General features: G+C 41.1%; 1 protein-coding gene across 3 annotated transcripts in view; it reads right to left on the bottom strand.

Moving 5' to 3' along the window:
* Positions 1-1,382: 1,382 nt before the first annotated feature.
* ANP32B (acidic nuclear phosphoprotein 32 family member B) overlaps positions 1,383-22,938 on the bottom strand; it is a 40,296-nt gene continuing 18,740 nt past the window's right edge. The window contains exons 2-7 of one of the 3 annotated variants that reach the window (XM_075280369.1): positions 16,633-16,782; positions 15,772-15,894; positions 10,748-10,943; positions 9,014-9,157; positions 4,163-4,219; positions 1,383-2,182 (exon numbers count right to left, since the gene is read on the bottom strand). In XM_075280369.1, the coding sequence (XP_075136470.1) occupies positions 2,109-2,182; positions 4,163-4,219; positions 9,014-9,157; positions 10,748-10,943; positions 15,772-15,894; positions 16,633-16,782 (744 nt within the window). In that variant the 3' untranslated portion in view covers positions 1,383-2,108. Of the gene's footprint in view, positions 2,183-4,162; positions 4,227-9,013; positions 9,158-10,747; positions 10,944-15,771; positions 15,895-16,632; positions 16,783-22,938 lie in introns of all 3 variants that reach the window. The other 2 variants (XM_075280367.1, XM_075280368.1) reach the window with 2 other exon arrangements.

Genomic DNA, 22,938 nt, shown 5'->3' with positions numbered 1-22,938 from the left:
GCAACGCCAAAGCCTACCTGAGTATTGTTGCTGACCATGTCCATCCCTTTATGACCACAATGCACCCAACATCTGATGGCTACTTTCAGCAGGATAATGCGCCATGTCATAAAGCTGGAATCATCTCAGACTGGTTTCTTGAACATGACAATGAGTTCACTGTACTCCAATGGCCTCCACAGTCACCAGATCTCAATCCAATAGAGCATCTTTGGGATGTGGTGGAACGGGAGATTCGCATCATGGATGTGCAGCCGACAAATCTGCGGCAACTGTGTGATGCCATCATGTCAATATGGACCAAAATCTCTGAGGAATGCTTCCAGCACCTTGTTGAATCTATGCCACGAAGAATTGAGGCAGTTCTGAAGGCAAAAGGGGGTCCAACCCGTTACTAGAATGGTGTACCTAATAAAGTGGCCGGTGAGTGTGTATATATATATATATATATATATATATATATATATATATATATATATATATATATATAATACATACATTATCAAAAATACTGTATAAGTGTGCAGAAGTTTGGAATCACTAAAGCTAAAGCCCCACAATGAAGAAACGCAGCTTCTTTTGTTGCAGATTTTGTTGTGGTTTTTGAGCCAAACCCAAGAATGGCTACAAATGGAACGAGATTATATGTGGCTGTTTACGTGAAAAGGGCCCAGATCGTCGATACTAATTATAGAGAAAATAGTCCAAAACATATTTGGGTAAAAAAATCACAATTTTGTTTTATGCAAAAATTTTATTTAAAAATATGTCAATTGTGCTTTCAATAAATTTTTTTTTGCTGTTTCGGACAATGTTACACCATAACCGTTACAATGATACCAAGAACTCCATATCGACAATGTGGGCCCTTTTCACATAAACAGCCACATTATATATATATATATATATATATATATATATATATATATATATATATATATATATATGAAGTTCTTACACTTCTCCCTTCTACTCATTCCACTCCTGGCTTTGGCTCAAAAAAAAAAAAAAAAAAAAAAACCGCAGCAAAATCTGCAATAAAAAAAAAAGCAATTTCCGCGAAGTGGGTACTCAGCCTTCGAAACACTTTTAGCAAACTTTACTACAGTATCCTAGTGGCAAACACTTTCATGGATTATACCTATTTGAAACATTTATGAACAAATTAGCAATTCATGTAGAAGGACAGCAATCTGAAGCATCCTAAACAAAATCCCTACCCAAACAAGAAAAAAACAAAAAAAACTCCCACACACAACAAAAACCAACCCCACATGCCATCCACACAAGTATCAGAAAGTCACAGAGGACAAAAAGTCTCATCAATTCCAAAAGTAAACACTCATAATCCATAAATAGAGAAAAAGAAATCACATTACAACTACACCATCAAGAATCATTTACTTCTTATTCAGAAATGTAAACATACAACTAGGGTTTACCAAATAGTAACATGTTTATTTTACTCATGTTCTTAAAAATAGTTCATCTGCAGTTGTCGCAAAAACATCCTACTGTAAAAAAATATCGAACTGTTAGGAAAAGAAAGCAGAGCATGAAAAAACAGACCCAAAATGTTAAGATTTTATTTACAAAGTTTTTTTTTCTTTTTTTTGTTGTACAGAAAGTAAAAATGGTGCTCCAATGTCTATTAATTAGGTAGCCATTGACAATCATGACTTACCAATCAGACACTTAATGTTCTAGTTTGTTAACCCTTAAGAACCCCAATGTAATAGTAAAAGCATTGACCCAGTTTGTTTAGCTGAACTTTTTGTATACATATATATATTTGTTTTCCTCTGTATACATATATATATTTCTTTTTCCTTTTAATTTTTTTTTTTTTGCCTTTTTGAGACTTAATTATAAACCAGAATGTAAGCTTCCAGTAGGGTTTATTGGCTGTAGGAATGTCACAGTAACAACTCTTTGGCTCTTTTTGGGTGTTCAGGGATAGGGCTTGATTCAATTGTTACATTTCATTTGCAGCTTGCTTTTCAGTTATCCATGGTTGGGGCCAGTTCAATCAATACTGTGTAATCCAATAAGGTCCTTTTCATTTTTTTTCTTTCTTTTTTTCCCACCTTTCTTTTCCTTATAGAAATTTAATCATCCTCTTCATCACCTTCATCATCTGTATCCCTCTTTCTCTTTTCTCCTTTTGAAGGTTCCTCTTCTTCTACAGAATGAGACAGATAATGTATTGGGTTATGATAAAAGAAAACAGAGTTTATGCAAGAAAAAATAAAAAAGGGAAGCTGCAATATTTGCTCCGAAAATAAGAAAATATTCATGTACAACTGAAACCATATCATCCCGCCTGATGTCTATTGTAATGAATAAGGGATGCTGCAATGTAAGTCACTGAAAAAATAAACAAAAATCACTTCAATTTACCACTGTGCCCTTGCTCACTTTTATCAATTCAATTTTGCATCTGTATTATCCTATTCACACTGCCGTAGTCTAAAAGGATATGTTACTAATTGTAAACTATTCTTTCACATTTGCCAATATGTGGCCTGGCACATAAATAGGGTGCATGACATGTAAAAAGTAACGTGTCCTAATTGTTCATTAATTGTAACTGAGGTAAGTGATCAATTAATCAGGATTTTAACTTGGGTCATAATTGTCCAGCCCTACTGAAATGTTCTATATAGAAAAAAAAAAAAAAAAACCTTCACAATTTTGATGCAGATTTTCCATCCAAACCTGCAGTTATTGCTTTCCATAGGCACCCAATCTATATTTTTCACAAGAACAGTTCTAGGAATCTTGTTTGTTTAAACAACTGTAAAAACGGAAAAAGGGACATTGCACAGCATTGTGGGGCCATGAACTTGTCTTCAAGTTCCCCACAACTTCTTTGTTTCTCCGCTCTCAGAGCCATATGAGGTCTTAATGTTTGCGGGACAAATTGTTCTTCATGATGCTATCATTAATTATTTCTAGATTTTAAGAAAAACTACATTTGTGTGACTTTTACGGGCTTCGTTTTTACGGCGTTCTCTGTGCAGCCAAAATGACCTGTCACCTGTATTCTATGTTTTGGTACGATTCCAAGAATACCAAATTTATATTGGTATAGTACATTTTAACCCCTTAACAAAAATCCAAAACTGTGTCAAAATGTTTTTTTTTTTTTCTAAAAGACGCCATATTCTGACATCCATTACCTTTTTAACACTTCTGTGTATGGGAATCTTTTCTGTGTATAGGGCGTCTTTTTTTTTTTTTTTTTTTTTGCAGGACCAGGTATACTTCTCAGTTATACCATTTTAGCGAATTGCTATTGCTTTGATCACTTTTTATCAAAATTTGTTATCAGAGGCAAACAGTGAAAAACAGCGATTTGGCACCCTTGATTATTTTTCCCACTACAGCATTTACAGTTTCTAAAATATTTTTAAAGATTTTGTAGACTTGGCGTTTTTGGACACAGGGATACCTAAAGTATATGTACTTCACAGTATTTAAAGTACTTTTATATGTGTTCTAGGGAAAGTGATTGGGGGGGGGGGTTTACATTTTTTAATACTTTTTAATATATCTTTATTTTTAGTTTATTTTTTTATTATTATTCTTTTGGGGGCACCCCAGGGGGTCTGATCACTAATGCAATGTATTACAATAATCCAGCATTTCTGTTGCAAGCTACACAGAGTAGTCTGCAATAGAAGGTATAGAATGACAGGCCTGGGAACTTTCACAAGGCTCCCGGGCTGCCATAGTTGATGATTGAGGATCAAGTGACCTGATCCGTCCATCATCAGACATATCAGGACCACAGCATTATACAGCCAGATCATCGGTGAATAGCATGCGACTTCACAGGAGTTGTGAGCCACAGTTTGGAAACCAGTGCCTTACCAAATACTTGTATTCTGCATTGAAATAACTGTGGATCATTTTTTCTAATAACCCTGCGTTGTGCTGTTCCTCACTTGTCACTCGTCTAGCCAGTGTGATGCCCTTCTATACAGTCTGACACTTAGCACTTATTGGGGTCACCCAGTCCTCAAATAATTTATAAATTCAGGAATAACAGAAGAATAATACAATGTGAAGTTCTAAAAAGATGTTCCAGAACGGTTATTTCATGGGGAAATAAGGGTTTCCATAAAAATGGAAAGTATAATCAAATAATAATGCAAACCTTCATCTTCCTCTTCATCTTCCTCCTCTTCATCTACTTCTCCATCATGCCCAAATTCTTCATCCTGAACAAAAGAAATTGGAGTTAAAACAGTATACTTGTTTATACATTGTTTTCTAGACAACACATCAGTAAGATTGCATTTACACTGCCATGCCATGTTGTCTCACAATGCCATTAGCTAGAAGATACGTCACTTAGGCTATGTTCTCATTTGTTTTGAGTCTCTGTCTGATTGATGATGATGGATCAGTACCCGACAAATAACATGCTGTAAGCCCACTTTTTGGTCCTGTGCTTTCAGTAAAAAAAAACAAAAAACCCACAAGTCCATTGTTGTCCATTCTTCATGTCCTCCGACAAACAGAACGGAAATTAAAGCGATATCCAGTCAAGATTGCTGATATACGAATAACAAAAACCAAAATTCAGTGGCATATAATAGGGAGTGTAGCATAAAACAACAGTTTGGTAATCATATTCAATATAAAATGTTCAATTAATCGTAATTTTGCTACAGCTCATCACCCAGCCCTATTTTACACAATAGAAATGTAAACCAATCATAGATATTAGACTGATCCAATTGAAAGAAAAGAGAAATCGCATTTGTGCAGGACATTATTTTTTCATAACCCAGTTTGAGAGGATTGCAGCAGTTTATTATATACCACATAAGAGTATGTTCACACTGAGTTTTTTTGCAGGCAGAAAAAATCTGCTTCAGGCATTAGGAAACTTGTTTTCTGACATGACTGATGCAGTTTTTGACGCTTTTCTTTTTTTTCCTCCACCTCATTTTTATTAAAAAGACCATCCCTTTTTTTCTAGGCGCCATTTTAGCCCACTGACATTATAGTGTTAGTTCTACAGAGACTTTATTGTATAAAAATGGACCGAAATGAACCTTCTGCCTCCTCAACAGCCCCAGCGGGCAATGAAGAGGACAGAATCGAGGCGCTTAGACGAGAAATGCATGTATGTCATCGTCAGCACAGTTCACCAACATAGATTGTAGAGGGAGGTAAGTACTTAAATACACGTTTCAAATATATTAAACGGTGTAATTTCATATTATACTAGGTTCACACTACTAGTGCTCGGTTTTCCATTCTTTTGAGTCTGCTTTGGGAACCAAAAAACAGAAATCCAATCCAGATACCTGCAGAAACCCGTGGACTATGGGGTCCGCTGGGTTTCTGTCCGAAAAACGCGCAGAGAAAAGTTCTACATGTAGGAGTTTTTCATCTGCATTTTTCAAGCGGATTCAGAGATGGAAACCCTGAACAGAAACCAAACGCTGGTGTGAATCCAGATTCTTTTGTTTTCACAGCCCCAAGAAAGATGACATAGGCGATATTGGGTTCACCCCCATTAACTGCCTTCAGTCAGAGAGGGGCCAGACTGATCAACTTCATGGTGAACTGAGAGAGTACGTTTTTATTGTTAGGTTAGTTTTTTTTTTTACTTCACTAAAATGATGTACATGTATGTCATCTTATAATCTTATAAAAAGAAATCGATTGGTGTGCATGTACACCATGCTCATCACAATGACAAACCTATGTAGTCTAACTGTAGGGGCCACTAAGGTACATTAATCTGTATGAAGGGCCACTGTAGGACATTATACTGTGTGCACTATGGGATATTATTCTTAATTTTATTTTTTGTACAGCTTTGCAGACAAGTTCATGTAATTTTGCCGAATTGATCCAAGGTTTTTATACTGACTGCCAGATTTGGAGTCGGAAAGGAATTTTTTCCCCTGAAATAGGGCAAATGGCATAAGCCTCATGGGGTTTTTTGCTTTCCCCTGGATCAACACTGTAGGGATTGTAGGGTTAAAGGTTGGACTTGATGGACTGATGTCTTTATCCAACCTCATCTACTATGTAACTATGTAATACCCATTCCTGCATATGCTAATTTGGTTAGAATTGTTGGTGACCATGATGACATGAACATGAGGAAGGCAATCAGTCCAACAGAAAGGCTGCTCATCACATTGCGGTAAGTTATAAAATTTGTACATTTATTTTAAATCTTTTTAATATCCTTGTCACGGAGCAAAGGTATACGTCTTCCTCCGGAAGGTCTTTTGAATCAACACGGACGCAAGAGGTCGGGAGACAACAGCAATTTATTGTAATCCACAAAGTTAGTAGCCGGCGGCGGTCACATCAACCGTAATAACAATAAGTCCACAGAAGTCACAATCCAATGATAGCTTTGGTTCCTTGGTCCTGTAACTAAATCCTGGCTCTCTACAGAGCTGTGCACAGGCCGGCTAACTCATACTAACTGCTAGCTACATCTATATACTAAACTGTTACTTCCTCTATCTGTGGGTGGGAAGGGCTGAGTCACAGATCCTTCCCCCCTCACCTATACCAAGGAGAGCAGACTCCCTGTCTCTTTTGAACAATGCACAGTCCAACATCTTCTTGGAGACACTGATCAGATTATCTCCACCCATTGTCCTCACTGGTCCTCACTAGTTAGAGGGATTTGCATACAATGTGCTAACACACTAGACCCGAATCAGCCAACTACACACTGATGTTTACAACAGGTTAGAGAATACATTCCACATGAAATATATATTACACATTGCCTATTGCCGGACTCTAACCATCCCGTGACAATCCTTCTTAACCATTTATTTTTTTAAACAATTGGTGGTTATAGTCAATATAGGGATGAAAATATGTCATTATAGTGTACTAATTTCAGGTTTTTGTTTTCTTTTTTAAATAAGTTTCTTGTAACGGGAGAGTTAAGCATCACTGCACCTCCAATGTCGGGTTAATAAATCTACCATGTCTGGAATTGTGAGGAGGAGTACATGCCATGTGATCTGACAGAACTTGCAACCCATATTATTGACCAGTCAGACCCAGGAGATTTGGTTGCAGGCAGCAACAGGCTTTCAGTCTGTGGCCAATTTCCCCAACTGCATCGGCGCCGTCAACAGAAAGCATGTACGTGTGCAGCAGCCATTACATTCAGGATCACAGTACTTCGACTACAAGAAGTATTTTCAGTGGTCCTGATGGTTATGGCTGATGCCAAGTACAGATTTATTGCTATTGTCATCGGTGCCTATGGTAGTACTGGGGGCTCCCAGGCGCTACTGACATCTGTTTTGGGGCGGTGAGTACTGGTATCAGGTGACTCTACCTACACCAAGACCGCTTCTTGGTGCCGTACTTCCAGTTTCCTTCATCATGATATTGGTCGGATGAGGCATTTTCACTGAAGACAAACCTGCTGCGTCCATACTCACAGAGGGGAATAGATGCCACCGGCTCCCAAGCAGCCGCCATCTTTAAACACCCAACATCTAGTATGGCGGATGTAAAGAAAGGGTTTAAATTCATCACACTTTAATGCTGAACCACATATTAACCCCCATTACTGTCCTAACACAATATAATGGCCCCCATCACTAGTCCCCATACAGTACAAGGGGCCAGAGAGGTAGTCACCATATGAGGGGGACCAGTGAAGGGGTCACTGTATGGGCCATACAGGGGTCCCTTCACTGGCCCTCCATACAGCAGTATTAGGTCATTATTTAACTGTCTGCTTCCAGATTCCGTTTCCTCTTGTTCCGTGCACTGTTTCGATGGAGGGACCAGAGAGAAGCAAGGCAAGTACTGATACTCAGCTCACAGGCCACATACTTAATGTGGCCTGTGACCTAAAAGTCAGGGGGAGCAAAAGCAGGAAGCTTGTGGCTTCCACCTCTACCAGTAGCAGAACCAAGTTAGGGTGCCACTTTTTCCCAGTTCTGCTATCCGGTTGTATTTTTAGGGAAAAGTGGCTATATCTCCTCTACTGCTTTATCTTCCCTCTTTAGCCTTCAATGGGCCCTGTGTGCTGCACATCACATTGTGATGATGTAATGGGCGGTACACTTATGCCACCTGGAGGCTGAAGAGGAAGACTGCTGTGAGCAGGATCGAGGAGAGGTTATTGAATAGGGGTCATTACTGGAACTCCACTGTCTATTAAAAAGCAGTGGTGAATCGGTAGAGCCCCCCAAAAGGCATGGTGCCCACCAGAGGATTCACCGGTACTCCAGTGGTCCAGTCTGAGCCCTTAGGGAGTGCTCAGTTGAGTTAATTGAAATACAGTAGAACATTTTTTTAGATTTTATTTTTAAATGACAAAGATTTCTTTTTTAGAGTAGGATAGTTTTTGTTTTAAAACAATTTTTTTTAACAAGAAAAAATGTCCCTACCCCACTCAAAACCATTCCTGATAAAATAATAAAAATAAATAATTACATAGATAAATAAAAAACACACAGTATACAATTAAATCTTATAAAAAATAGAAGGGGGGGGAGTAATTTTGGAGGGAAGGGATAGGAAAGGTTTTGTGGGTATGTAAAAAAAAAAGAAAAAAAAAAAGAATTGTAAAATTCTGTGCCAGCTGGAGGCAGGGGGAACAGAAGGTGCAGCACATTCTGGCTGTGTCTGGATGGTGGTCTCGTCTGTTGTGTATGTACAGGCCCACCAGAAAGGCCCATAGCCTTGCCGGAACTGGGTTGTGAGATAATCCAGTCCTGGTAGGACAGGAGCAGACTTTTTCCGCCTCTCAGAGACTTCAATGGGTTTTTCCAGACAGCCTCAGCTTGAAGATAGGTCATGTCCCTTTTTTTTTCCCCCACAAACTGAAAAAATCCGATAGAGGAAAAACAAAATGCTATTGACTCCCACTAAAATTAATGGGAGGCGTTTTTTTCAGGTGGATTCCACGTCAATCTGCCTGCAAAAAATCTCTGTGTAAACATACCCTAATAGTCGCAGTAACAGTATTAATAACAAAAATGAAAAACACTAACCTCTTCTTCTCCACTGCCGTCCTCCTCTTCATCCTCTTCTCCAACCTCTTCCTCATCTTCATCATCTTCCTCCTCCTCATCTATATCTTCTTCCTCTTCACCTTCCTCCTCTTCATCATCTTCCTCCTCCTCTTCTCCCTCTGAAAATGTGTTTGCAATGTTCATACATATAAATAGTGTGAACAATTTAATTATTTTTAATTTACATTTTATGAACAGATTACCTTTGCATTAATGTAAAGAGATAATGTCAATCCTTAAAAAGGGGTTGTCCTGAAATTACAGGTTTTGGTCTGGAAGGCCAAGGAAGGTGAAAAACAAAAACAAATAAAAGAAAAACACAACCCATTGTCCCTGGTGCTGCAGTGTGCCCCACTACAGTTCGCTACAGTGGCACCCCGAGCTTCGCTACACGTGACTGCTGAGGTGAATCAGTGGCCTCAGGAAAGGAATGGGGACTTCACTCACATACGTCACCTGTGATGTCCCGGTTCCTTTCCTTAGACCTCAGCGGTCAAATGTAGCAAGGACTTTCTTCGGATCAAGACAAGGAGCATTGCTGGGATGGACCACAGTGTAGCACTAGAGACAGGTTTTTTTGTTTTATTTTACCATCCCCAGCCTCCGTGCTGAAGCCTGTAATTCCTGGACAACCCCTTTAAAGCATACACAAACTTTAAAAACAACTTTTACATTTCTGGCGGCAGTAATTTTAGTTTATAAACACAGTTTGCCTCCTTTCTGTGAAATCCGGCACTACTTTATTCCTTCCCTTGCTTCTTTATTGAGAGTTGTACCCAGTCTATGGGAAGGAGTGGGACATGAAGGGAAAATAAGAGTGAGGGGGCCACTTCAGACAGGTACATCTCAGTCATTATAAAGCATGTTCCAGAGGTATTTGCCCGAGATAGCTAAGGCTCCTAAATGCCCCCACGCAGAACTGGACACAGGGCTTGAACTATACTTACAATAGCAGCAGCTAGGATCCCTGCAATTGTCCCTGCTGTCTGGACAAGATTAATGTAGGTAGAAGGGACAGTTAGCAATGCATGCTGATATTCCAATTTATAGGACAGGGGGAGAGTGGTTGAGAGTTGCTGGCCACTATGATCATTGAGGGCAGAGTGGCAGGGGTCCAGAGAGCTGGCACATGTGGTCCTCTACCCTGCCCCGATCTCACAGGACCAAAAAAAAAAAAAAAGTTTCTTATAGTCCAAAAAATAGAGTATAAAATGCTTTGATTTTGAACATAATGGTTATACCAATTGCATTTATACTTCAGAGCTATTAGAACTTTTAACGCTGTGCACACCGCATGCGGATGCTTTGGCTGCTGTCACCATGTATCCTAGGGGTAAACCCATAAAAAGCGTAAATACTGTTAATTGTTTGTAGAGACATCCTGCATCATTTTCTACTGCAAAATCACTGCAAGTGGTTAAGTGGTTTTTACTGCAGCAGATTTCACCTCACCCAGCCTTACAAAGGTTGAAATTCACAGATAAAGCTGCAGCAACAATAGACTTTAAGTTGTAGGTTTTTTTTCTTTACTATTCTTAAATTTTTTAATACCACACTACACTATGCTGAAAACATAAATTATAGTGGGTTATCCATTAGTGAATTCATAGCAGCTACCCTGCAGAGACCATGGTCCGAGATTCCCCAGATCCAACCCAATTAATTATTTTTATCCGCTGAATTAGAGGCATAAAAGTAGGCCAACATACCTTCATCTTCCTCCTCTTCATCAACACCATCTCCATCAGCCTCTGCATCAGAGTCAGGTGCCTCCTTATCATCTCTATCGTATCCATCCAAGTATGTCAGCTGAGGGAGGAGTTTGAATACACTTTCTCTGTAGTCATTTAGATTTGTTACTTCACAGTTAAACAGGTCAAGACTCTTCAAATGTTCCAATTTTTTCTGAAGTAAAAAAAATAAAAATTCTGGTTAAGTAGCATACCTGACCAAATGCACCCTTATGACACTAAAACTGACTGCAGCAAAACATCTCCTCCATTAACCCGTTCCTGACATCTGCCGTACTAGTATGGCAGATGCTGAGTGTGTAAACATGGCAGCCGCCATAGATGCCATGTGTCTACTGTTTTACACAGTAGACACGTAGCGCTAATGCCCATGGTTGTTGCCCGCACCAATCATGGGCATTAACCCTTCTGGCACCTCAGTCAAACCTGAAACTGAAGCATCATTTTCCCGGCAAGCTCCGGGGCCAGCATCCCATTGCCATGACAGCAGGGAGCCTTGTGAAAGCTCCCCAACCTGTCATTCACTGCATTCTATTGCAGGCTACTCTATGTAGAGAAGGATTTTTTTTTCTATTTTTAACTGCCCACCTTCCAAACCCCATAACGTTTTTATTAAAAAAAAATTTTAATTCACAGAGCCATACGAGTGCTTAATGTTTGCGACTGTTCTTCATAATGGTACTTTTTTTTTTTTTTTGCAGCTTCCCAGTACCTTGTACAGAATAATAAATTCAGAATGGGGTGGAATAGGAGAAAAAGTGCCTTTGTGCGACTTTCTTACAGGCTTCAGTTTTACGGCACTCACTCTGCAGGCAAAATGATATGTCACCTGTATTCTATGTTTCGGTATGATTCTGGAGCCACCAAATTTATATTGTTTTATTTACATTTTAATCCCTTAAAGAGGACCTTCCATGGGTTTGGGGCACAGGCAGTTCTATATACTGCTGGAAAGCCGACAGTACGCTGAATTCAGAGCACCGTCAGCATTCCCAATCTGTGCCCCGGGTAAAGATCTTTCGGTCCCGGTACCGTAGCTCTTTACAGTCAGAAGGGCATTCCTGACAGTCTGTCAGGGACGTCCTTCTGCACAGCAGTGCCTATCGCGCTGTACTGTGGAGCGGGGAGGAACTCCCCCCTCCCCTCCTAATAATACTCGTCTATGGACGAGCACTGTGAGCAGAGGGAGGGGGCGTTCCTTCCCGATCACACTGTACATCGCAATAGGCGCTGCTGTGGAGAAGGACGTACCTGACTGACAGGAATGCCCTTCTGACTGTAAAGAGCTACAGTACCGGGACTGAAAGCTCTTTACCCGGGGCACAGATCGGGAAAGCCGGCAGTGCGCTGAATTTAGCTCACTGTCAGCTTTCCAGCAGTATATAGAAACTGCCTGTGCCCAATCTGATGAAAGGTCCTCTTTAACAAAATTTTGAACTTTGCAAAAATATTTTTCCAAAACTTGCCATATTCTGACACCTTTAACTTTTTAAAATGCTGGTGTACAAATTTTTAGCACAAGTGAAACAGCAAAAAAAAACCAACAACAAAAAACCCCCCAGCTCTGTCTACCTAAAAATAAAAATGTTATGCCTTTCAGAAGATGGCAATGCAAAAATAATTGATTTTTTTCCCTTGAATTGAATTTTATTCTGTACAAATAGCAACGCATTAAAAAATAATATAAATGAGGTATCGCCGTAACCGTACCGACCCGTAGAATAAAGGTAACATGTTACTTATGCTGTACGCTGCATGGGAAAAAAAATAAATGCTAAAAAGTAATGCCAGCGTTGATGTTTTCTTTTACATCCCACCCAGAAAGAGTTAATAAAATGTAGTCAATAAGTTACAGGCACCCCAAAATGGTGGCATTGAAAAGCACATCTAATACCACAAACAACATGCCCTCATATGGCCACATTTCCAGAAAATAAAAATAAAAATCTAGTTTGTACAATGTGAAGACAAAAACCCCAAAAGTCGCCAAATCATTAGGACATAAGTGGCTGCGACTAGAAGGAAATGTATAAGCTGTGCGAGCGTTTTCAGGGGACCCCCCATATTTAGAGCTTATGAGAGATTATACACCAGCGCTGATCCCCCAGAATGCTCCTCTTCCCCGTCCGTGTCATAGGAGCTAGTGGGAAAATAGAATGGGATTTGGTGTACCCAATTTACTCCGCACAGCTTACATATTCACTTCGGGGTTACTAATGCTCACTACATCACTTGATAAATTCTTTGAGGGTTGCGGTTTTCAAAATGGTGTCACTTTCTAGAGGTTTCCACTGTTTTGACACCTCAAGGGCTTTGTAAATGCTACATGGTTCCACTATGACACCCCAGGAAATGATGCCAACACCCTGGAATGCAACTGGGACAGTAGGGGAAGCATGTCTGGGGGCATCAAGTACCTTTATTATGTCGGAATCCCTGTCAGCTTGCGATATGCCGGAGCTGACTTTTTCCCATAGGCATGCATTGACCAGCGTTGATTGGCCAGTGTACAGCATTCGGCCAGTCAACACTGGTTCTGCCTGAGGAGGCGGAGTCTAACATCGGTCCACAGCAGTTTCCATTCTGGTCCGATTTTAGACTCCATCTCTGTTGTAGAGATGTAATAGAGCTGAGTGTGCGCTGAGCTCTGCTACACACAAGATGTGTGTGACAGGAGGAGTAGATGGAGGGATGGTTGGGAGTAGTGCAGAGCTGCTATACCAGAGATGTAGCAGAGGTGGCCGATGTTAGCAGTCTGCTGCAGCAGAGCTGAGTGTGTTAGTCTGCTGCATCAGACTGCTACATCTGCCAGCTCTGCTACATTGGGCCGTGCGCTCAGCTCAACTCCGGAGTAGTTGAATATTGGAAACTAATCACTACACAGCGTGGGGTCCAACAATTTTTGGACTACATGCTGTGTAGTGAATAGGATCGTTTTTAAAATCCAATCTCCGAATGATCGGAAATTGGATTTTAAAAACGATCCTGAAATGTCAAGATTGGCTCAACCCTAAGTGCTGGCGATGTAGCAGTGTCCAATGTAGCAGAGCTGGACCTGCTACACACTCAGCGCTGCTGCATCGGATTGCTACATCGGTAGAGCCGAGTGTGTAGCAGGTTCAGCTCTGCTTCATCTCAGCATAGGAATGTTGACTGGCCGAATGCCGTACTTCCTATGGGAAAAAGTCAGCTCGCGCATATTGCAAGCTGACAGGGATCCCGACAAGATGGAGCCCCAAAGAGCTGTGTGAGTAACAATCCCCCCCCCCCCCTAAATAAAGGTAATCCCTAGCTAACCCTGCCTGTAGATCTGTCCCTGTCTCACAGTCACATAGTTCACAGTCCCAAATTAGTCAAATGTTAAATCCACCATTCGTCTAAATTGGAGGTCACCTGATTCCGGCCGCCAATTCCTTTTTCTGATTTTTTTTTGCCGTTGTCGTAGTTCCTGTCCCACTTCCCCTGCGCCGTTATTGGTGCAAAAAACGCGCCAGGGAAGGTGGGAGGGGATACAAATTTTTACTGCGTTTGCCTCGTGGTATTCGATTGTAATTGAATTCCTCGAATGGCCTGATATTCGATCGAATATGTATTCGATCGAACGGTGTTCGCCCTTCTCTAGTCAGGAAGTCAAAAAGTGCCATCGGCGGGAAGGGGTTAAAGAAATACATTTAAATAAATTTGCAAAAATGTTTCACTTTAACTTGTCTTCAAAAATGGTTATGTTCATGATAAAACAGAAATACAAATTAATCACAATAAGAGTAGTAACAGTAAAACATTCAATCAATCATGAACTAACAACATGACAAAATCAAGTCACGCGGTAACAAAAGGGTCCAAACAATGTACCGTATTTTCCGGACTATAAGGCGCACATAAAATACTTCAATTTCCTCAGAAATCGAAAGTGCGCCTTATAGTCCGGTGCGCCTTATATAAGGCTTGAAGCGGCGGCACGCGAGGAGTTAAGCGGCGGCCGCCGGCAAAGTCTCCATGCCGCTTCCATACATTGCAATGGGAGCGCGCTATTCAAATAGTATTCGTTCATCTCTAACTATTTGAATAGCGCGCTCTCATTGTAATGTATGGAAGCGGCATGCAGACTTTGCCGGGGGCCGCTGCTTAAAGAGATTCTACTAGAGATGAGCGAGTACTGTTCGGATCAGCCGATCCGAACAGTACTTGCTCAACTCTAGATTCTACCATTAAAAGAACTTCTTCCCCCTAACCACGTCGGAATAGCCTTAAAAAGGCTATTCGTCTCTTACCTTTCCCATAGCCAGCGCCGCCTTCTCCCTGAGCTGTGTTCGCGCCTTCCGTGTCGTCTTCTTTGGGCCTCATGGATGACGCATGCGCAGTCGGCTCTGGCTGCGAGAGCCTGTTAGAGCCGACTGCGCATGCATCATCCATGAGGCCCAAAGAAGACAGAGACGGAGCTGCGGAAGAAGGCGGCGCTGGCTATGGTAAAAAGGTAAGAGACGAATAGTCTTTTAAGGCTATTCCGACGTGATCAAGAAGGAAGTTCTTTTAAAGGTAGAATCCCTTTAACTCCTCGTGTGCCGAGCGCTTCCATTCATTTCAATGGAAGTGTGCCATTGAAATGAATAGAAGCGGCTGGCACGCGGGGGGTTAAGCGGCCGCCGGCAAAGTCTGCCGGCCGCCGCTTTCAATCATATAAGGCGCACCGGACAGCGCTGCGCCTTGTAGTCCGGTGCGCCTTATATATGGACCTAGGCAGGACTATAAGGCGCTCATGGGTAATGCGCCTTATAGTCCGGTGCGCCTTATAGTCCGCAAAATACGGTAATGGTGATATGGAGAATATATTTTTTTTAACTTCATTATAAATAGTCAAGTGTTAAAATCTATTGATTACTGTATTTCTGATGTGGCAACAACATTAAAAACAAACACACACACACACACACACACACACACACACACACACACACACACACACACACACACACAAAACCTACCAGAGGTTCCAATGTGCTAATATCTTTTAATTTATTTCCACTGAGATTTAGATGTGTGAGGTTAGGAAGTTTTTCTGCTAATACATCCAGACCTCCAGAGATTCTATTGTCACTTAATTCAAGCTGAAAAGAGACAAAAAAAAAAAGTTTCTTTTATTTATTATTATAATAATGCCAAGAACAGATTTCTAGACAAAACCATAACTGAGCAAATACTTTTCAAATATTTTATCTGCATATCACATACACATGGTTGTATAGAAATAAGGCCCAGAAACAATAACCAATACTGACCATACTTAAAGTTTCAGTAATAGGACTATAGATAGATATGAAGGTTCTATAAAAGCTATAGGCCCGGTTCAGATGGGGTTTTTTGGTCCGGAATTTGACGGAGGCCACCTCAGATTCTGGACCAAAAAATGGCCAGCCACGCCTGGATGCCGGTGCAGTACATTCCGTTCCGGATTAGGCCCAAATGAATGGGCCTAGTCGGGAGGGAGGTGTTCCGAGGTAGATGTCCGCGGCTGAATCAGCCACGGAATCCACCTGAAGAAAGGGCATGTCGCTTTTTTCCGCGAGCGCATTCCCGCTCGTGGAAAAAAGGAAATGACCAGCTCCCAATGATTTCAATGGGAGGTGGATTTTTGACCAGAATTTTGATGCGAATTCCACATCAAAATCCTGATCAAAAAACCTAGTCTGAATGCGGCTATACAAGACTCTTTGTACTTTGGTTTTTTTTGGCCCTGCAGTTTGTGGCTGCAATTCACAAGGAGTTAGCTGATGGCAATTTTGACACAAACTTGCTACATGTGGCCCCCCCTTAAGAGAGTGACAAAACTAGAGACAAGAACCTACCTTTTTTAACTTGGGCAGCTTTGGAAGGTTTGAAACAGACATCAACATGACATTTATTAGGCTGAGGAACTCTAAGTTAACAAACTCTGCTGTTAAACCCTCAATTTTGCCTTCTCGTGCTCTGCAGTTGTCAAGTACCAATTCTCGTACCTGTAAAGAAGGAACGCATATCGTTACAATAGTATCCAACGCCTTCTCAAAAACAATAAACAAATACAAACAATACAGAGAAGAATGTTAAAACTACTGAGAGATGGTATGAGGAATGTCTCCAAGCTCCTCATGTTGCAGAGTTTCTGCTCTGACACCTCGAAAACCCTCTCTCTGACCACTGGTGACCTATATTGTGCAGTTGAATCGAAAGTATATTCTGTGATCTATAAAAAAAAACCTAATTTAAATTTTTTTATTCTATTCTAATAACGGAATGGCTGTGTTTCATGGAAGTCAGTTATTAATTTTATTAAAATAGGTTCACTCGTGTTTTTTCCTATGCAGCTATTGTAGGTCTAACATATACTGAATTTGACTGGAGAAATTAAGTTTGGTGGAATATTTTCTTGGTACACCCTTCTAATACTGGTCTAGACCACGAAGAACTGCTGCAATTCTGAAGGTGAAAGAAGTTTCATATATAATCCTATAGCTATCTAATTGTTATTACTATATTACTAAAGAGTGCACAGCGTAATTCACTGCCAGCTACCATTACATAACACTGCCCCCACTGACAAAATGATAGTTATAACTAGAGATGAGCGAGTACTGTTCGGATCAGCCGATCCGACCAGCACGCTCCATAGAAATGAATGGATGCACCTGGTACTTCCGCTTGGACGGCGGCCCGCCGCCTAACCCCCCGCGTGCCGGCTACGTCCATTCATTTCTATGCGAGCGTGCTGTTCGGATCGGCTGATCCGAACAGTACTCGCTCATCTCTAGTTATAACATTTATTAATTTGTTGAGGACAGCAATTTTTCATTTTCGTGTTTTACTCAACACCTTCCATAAGCCGTGAATTTATGAATGAGTTTTATCAGGGCTTATTATTTGCAAATCAAGTTGACCTTCATAATGGTGCCATTTACTATTCAATAATTGTGCCACCATAAAAATAAAAATGACATGTTAGCTTTATTATGAGAGTTGGTACAATCATAGTGATACCAATTTAGATGTCCACGGAACAATGCTAACTCTCAATAATTTCAATAGTTATTTTGTTCCTTTGGAATATTGGCTATTAAATACACACCTGACTGCTACTGAATATGGACCAGAAAACAACATCAATGAAGAAATGGCTTATATAAGCAAGACAGACACTAGAGGGCATAACACCGCACATATTCTAGTAGGTGATGTGAAATGTAATTTTTTTCTACAAAGTATCAAAGGTGAATTTGATGACTCACAAGGAAAACAAGTGTTACAAAGTCACAAAAATGCACAGGCAACTTATAATATAAGAAAGGTTTACAGATCACCTTAAACTCTATGTAGTGGACTTTCCTATTATGACAGTTTAACATAATGAAGCATTTTATTTCGATTCTTGCCGTGTTTTTGAATCAAGAAATGCATTAAACTGAGCAAAAGCACAAACTTCTCTTAGTACAGTCGCTCATAAAACAAGCTTCTTTACCACAATGATGGTATGAAGAACTTCAAATGACCTTCTCCATGAATGAAATGTTTACATCAAAGAGAACCTGTCACTAAGAAAATGCAGGCATGGCATAGAGCAGGAGCCGCTGAGCACACCGACATAGCTGTGGAGGAAATGATTCAGCATATCTTGTCACTCACTAATTCTACCATCTCCTCTTTCTGGATCTAGAGTCCACTGGGTAGTCCTACTCACTTATTACCAACCTTCCCTGAATAAGTGCATAGAGCGATAGCTGTCAGTCACTGAGTAGGACTACAAAGCCCAGAGAGCTAAACCAGGCTCTGGATACACAGTGTTTGAACCTGCCTTCAATGAAAGTTGTGACAGATGACGGAAAGAACACTGTAGACGTTTTTTTGTGGCACGGTTTTCCGCTGTAGAGGGGAGCACAGGTTGCAGCTCTTCCTATGAAAAATATGGTAGGCCTAACTCTTCTGGTAAATGGTGGCCTATGGAAGAATTTATGTAGATGCCAGGAGTTTTTTTTCCAACATACATCATTCCATTAGGTTAAATGCACAGATGCCGTGTACACTACATAACTGCTCAGCTCCTTCTGCTGTATAACATGCTGATAGTACAGTGAACTATTAGAGGCTCCAACCTATTCTGGCACATTTCGGCAGGCCTTCTGCTTCAGAATAGAAATTTATATCAGCCAGGGCAGGCATAGACTTCAGCTATTACCAAAGCCAATTTTCTGGTACAAATGATAGTAAATCTATCAAACCAAGGTATCCCTCACTCTTCCCCACTTTGATCCCTGTTCTGCTTGCTGTTTTCTAAGGTAGCAAGCATGGCGGGGAGAGAGAAAGAAAAAAAACCCCAAAACACAAAAAACAAAGGACAAATTGACATATTTTGGCAGTGAGATGGACACACAGTAATTTCATAGAGCCACACTGCCACATGTCAGATGTATACCGCTCCTACCCTGTTTCCCCGAAAATAAGACAGTGTCTTACATTAAATTATCTTCCAAAATATATGACCTGTCTTATTTTCGGGGGATGTCTTATGGAGCGGCTGGAGCGCGCTTCCTTAACGGAGTGCCGGCATGACTGCCGGTTGTAGGTGGTGCAAGAGGTGGTGGTGGTGGTGGGGAGGTATGCTAGTTACCTTCCCCATCTTCATAGCAGCACTGGTGCTGCTGTTGGTCACGGTGGTGGAAGTGGTTGGCAGGGCTTAGCAGAAATTAGCGAGGCTTCCGGCGTTTCTGCCGGAGAGCCTCACTTAGTGGGCATTGCAGCCGGCTGAACGCTGTGCTCCGTGTGCACAGGAAAGCTGGCTGCCTCCTCTGCTGTGATACCACTGTTCCGGCTGCTGTGGGATGAGCTGGGAGAGTGGACTCCCCGCAGCATACGATGCTTTCCCAGCTCATCTTACAGCAGCAGGAACAGTGGTATCCCAGCAGAGGAGGCAGCCGGCATAGCTGTGCACATGGAACATCGTGCACAGTGTTCTGCCAACTGCAGTGTTTTTAGGGATGTCTTATTTTTGGGGGGTGCCTTATATTAGGCAATTTAACAAAACCTCCCCCCATGCCTTACTTTTGGGGGATGTCTTATTTTTGGGGAAAATGGGTAGCTGTGGAAACTTTATCGCCCCAGTCTATGTAATGACAACTGTAGACAGACCAGAAAACCCTTACTATAGAGCCACTGTTCTTCTAAATTACTGAAAAAAATGTCTTTAATTAATCAGACAAGAAAACACACAAGTAGGACAATATGCTTTTCCTATTTGTAAAATTGGGTACCGTTTTACTATGGAAAAACTTGTTACCATAGGTGCACATATCTTTTAGTTTAGCCCCTAAACCCGACAATGAGAACTCTCAAAGAAGCAGAAAAAAACTTTTTCTTTCCCACTTTCGAAACATTTGGCATAGGGTAAATACACAAATATGATCATCATATTGGATAATAACATTTCTTATAGGTAATAACCATACATAGCAGTCAATATGTAAAGTGCAAAAGGTCCAGCCGGTTTTGTAGAATTCTCCAATTTACCTCCTAGCAATAAAAACACTCATGAGCAGAAGATAAAGTATTAGATCTAAAACATATGGAGGAAGATTTACTAATAGTGTGTAAGGCTTGGTTCACATAGGCTGATGTGTTCCGTCCATAAGGGCAGTTTGTGGCAAGCCCACGGACCCCATTATAGTCTATGGAGCCCGTGTGCTTGAACTGCACAGCGCTTGCAGTTGCGCTTGTGTTCCGTAAGTAGGGGTCCTCATGCGGACTCCTTCCGGATGGAACACATCAGCATGTGTGAACCGGGCATTAGGCTATGGTTACAGTGGTATTGTGGGACAGTTCAGGGACTCCATCCCTCTTTCTGCTTAAACCCGGCAAACTCTATTATAGTCTATTGGGTCCACGGGTTTTACAGGTAACGGCTTTTTAAGCAGATAGGGTTTGCGTTTTTCAGGTCCCCAAGCGGACCTGAAGAACAGAAACCTGAGCATGAGTGTAAACCTGCACATTCAGACTACACAGTCCTTAACTGTGCAAAAATTAGCAAAGGTTCTGAGGTGGTTTGATGCATCTGGTATATTGTTAGTACAAATCATGAAAACAAAAAACTTGATAAATATAGTGTGCAGCATGTTAGATTTTTTTTTTTTTTTTTTGGTACACAATATGACAGAATTCTGATACATTTTGCTTGAAAAGTCTCCCCAATTGTTTTTACAAGCAAGTATTATGCTGCATCTACATTTTCCGATATACTTTTATTCCTTAAAGGGAAAAAAAAAATGTAAAAATGATACCCTAACTGGAGGGCATTGTGTGAACAGTTTTATATTTGATACCAACAGTTGGCTATGAATGCATTAATACCACCATCTGGCCACATGCGTTGAATAAGTTGCTCACATTACCAAGATATCATCACTAATAGTTTTCTTGTGGCAGACGTACTCCTGTGTATAGTAGCTAGTACTTGGCATAAGACTCTCAGCTTTCAGCTATATGTGAATTGGATGAATACTGCAAACATCAACTGTTTATATGTAAATAGGATTGAGAGCTACACCATCAGGCTAAACCACACTTGGCATAAATGAAGCTAGTTACAGGACTCTAACCCAATTTAACCAGATACAAGTGGTAAACTAGGAGAAGGGCAGCGACCTGCCTGCAACAATGAAAGGCCGTTTCATGACCTTATTCACAGCTTGTTACAGTTATCTTTAGTTCAGCTACATGTGAAAGAATCCTACTAATATTATGAACTAGTAGGAGGACCCGGCTTCGCTCGGGTATATTTCATTTTTTGTTTGTGGAGTGGCCCTATAAAAATTGCCCAGTTTTTCACTCGTGTATTTTGTATGTCGTTTGTGTGTGTGTCTCTGCCCGCAACTTCGTCTACGTGTTGTTGGCGTCGATGATCTGACAATATTCAACAAATTGCTGCACTGGATGGTTTGCCTGCTCTGTCGTTTTGACAGCTCTTACTCTGTCCTGCTGCTGAACTTGTTCCTCACACCTGTGATTGTTCCAGTATCTCAGCAGCTCGTCCGAACGCCATATAATGAGCGTGTTGGTGGTGTTGATGATCTGCCTACTCGGGCGTTTAGGCAGCTGTCAAGCTGGCCTGCCGCTGAACTCATTCCTTACGCTGTGCCCGTTATTGTTCCAGCAGCTCACTGGGACACCATATAATAAGCGTGTTGTTGGCATCGATGATCCACCTGCTCCGGCATTTCGGCAGCTGTTAAGCTGGCCTGCTACTAAACTCGTTCCTTGCGCTGTGCTCGTGATTGTTCCAGGATCTTAGCAGCTCACTGAGACACCATATAGTGAGCGGGTTGTTGGCGCCGATGATTCCCATCAACTCCGCTTGACTTCTGGCTATGTTCATAGCTGTCATTTTAGAATTTTAGAAACCCAAAACATAATATTACCGGTCTCGGAATTTAGAGACTACAAGATTTTTTTTTTTTTCTCTCTGTAATGGAACAGACTCACTGAATACAAGTAACATGTCATTTTGGCTATACAATGAAAAACATAAAAACAAAGCTCATAAGAAAGTCAAAAAAACGCAGTTTCTCTATAATTTCTGTGAACCAATGGCTTTTGGAAGGTGAGAAGCCAAAAAAAAAAAAAAAAAATTATGAAAGAAAGAAAAATGTTTGTAGTGGGAAGGGGTTAAGCAATTCCATCCTTTTACAAGTATAAATACTCTGACAACCCTACATACGGTTGGAAGAAAATAATAGACTAATGCTGATTTTCAACCTGTGAAACTACTCACAGCACCTCGTAGGGCTTCTAAGGGTATGTTCACATGGCTGAAAAGGAATTCTGCGCGTGAACGGACGATAGAATGCCAAGGCAGTGCACCGGCATCCCGTCGCGACATTCCGCTTTGGATTAGGCCCGAATGAATAGACCTAAACGGGAGGGAGCCTCGTGCCGTGGCTGAGCCAGCCGCGGAATCCGTGGGAAGAAGGGACATGTTGCTTCTTTTGTCCACTACTAGCTAGCGGAAAAAAGAAGCACACGGCTCCCATTGAAGTCAATATAATTTTTGGCAGCGGATTTTGAGGAAGATACCACGTCAAAATCTGCTGCCATAAAACTCTGTGTGAATGAGCCCTAAGACAGTTTCCAAA

The sequence above is a fragment of the Leptodactylus fuscus genome, chromosome 1 (assembly GCF_031893055.1).
Source record: "Leptodactylus fuscus isolate aLepFus1 chromosome 1, aLepFus1.hap2, whole genome shotgun sequence".
Lineage (NCBI taxonomy): Eukaryota > Metazoa > Chordata > Amphibia > Anura > Leptodactylidae > Leptodactylus > Leptodactylus fuscus.
This window is presented reverse-complemented; position numbering and strand designations above follow the sequence as displayed.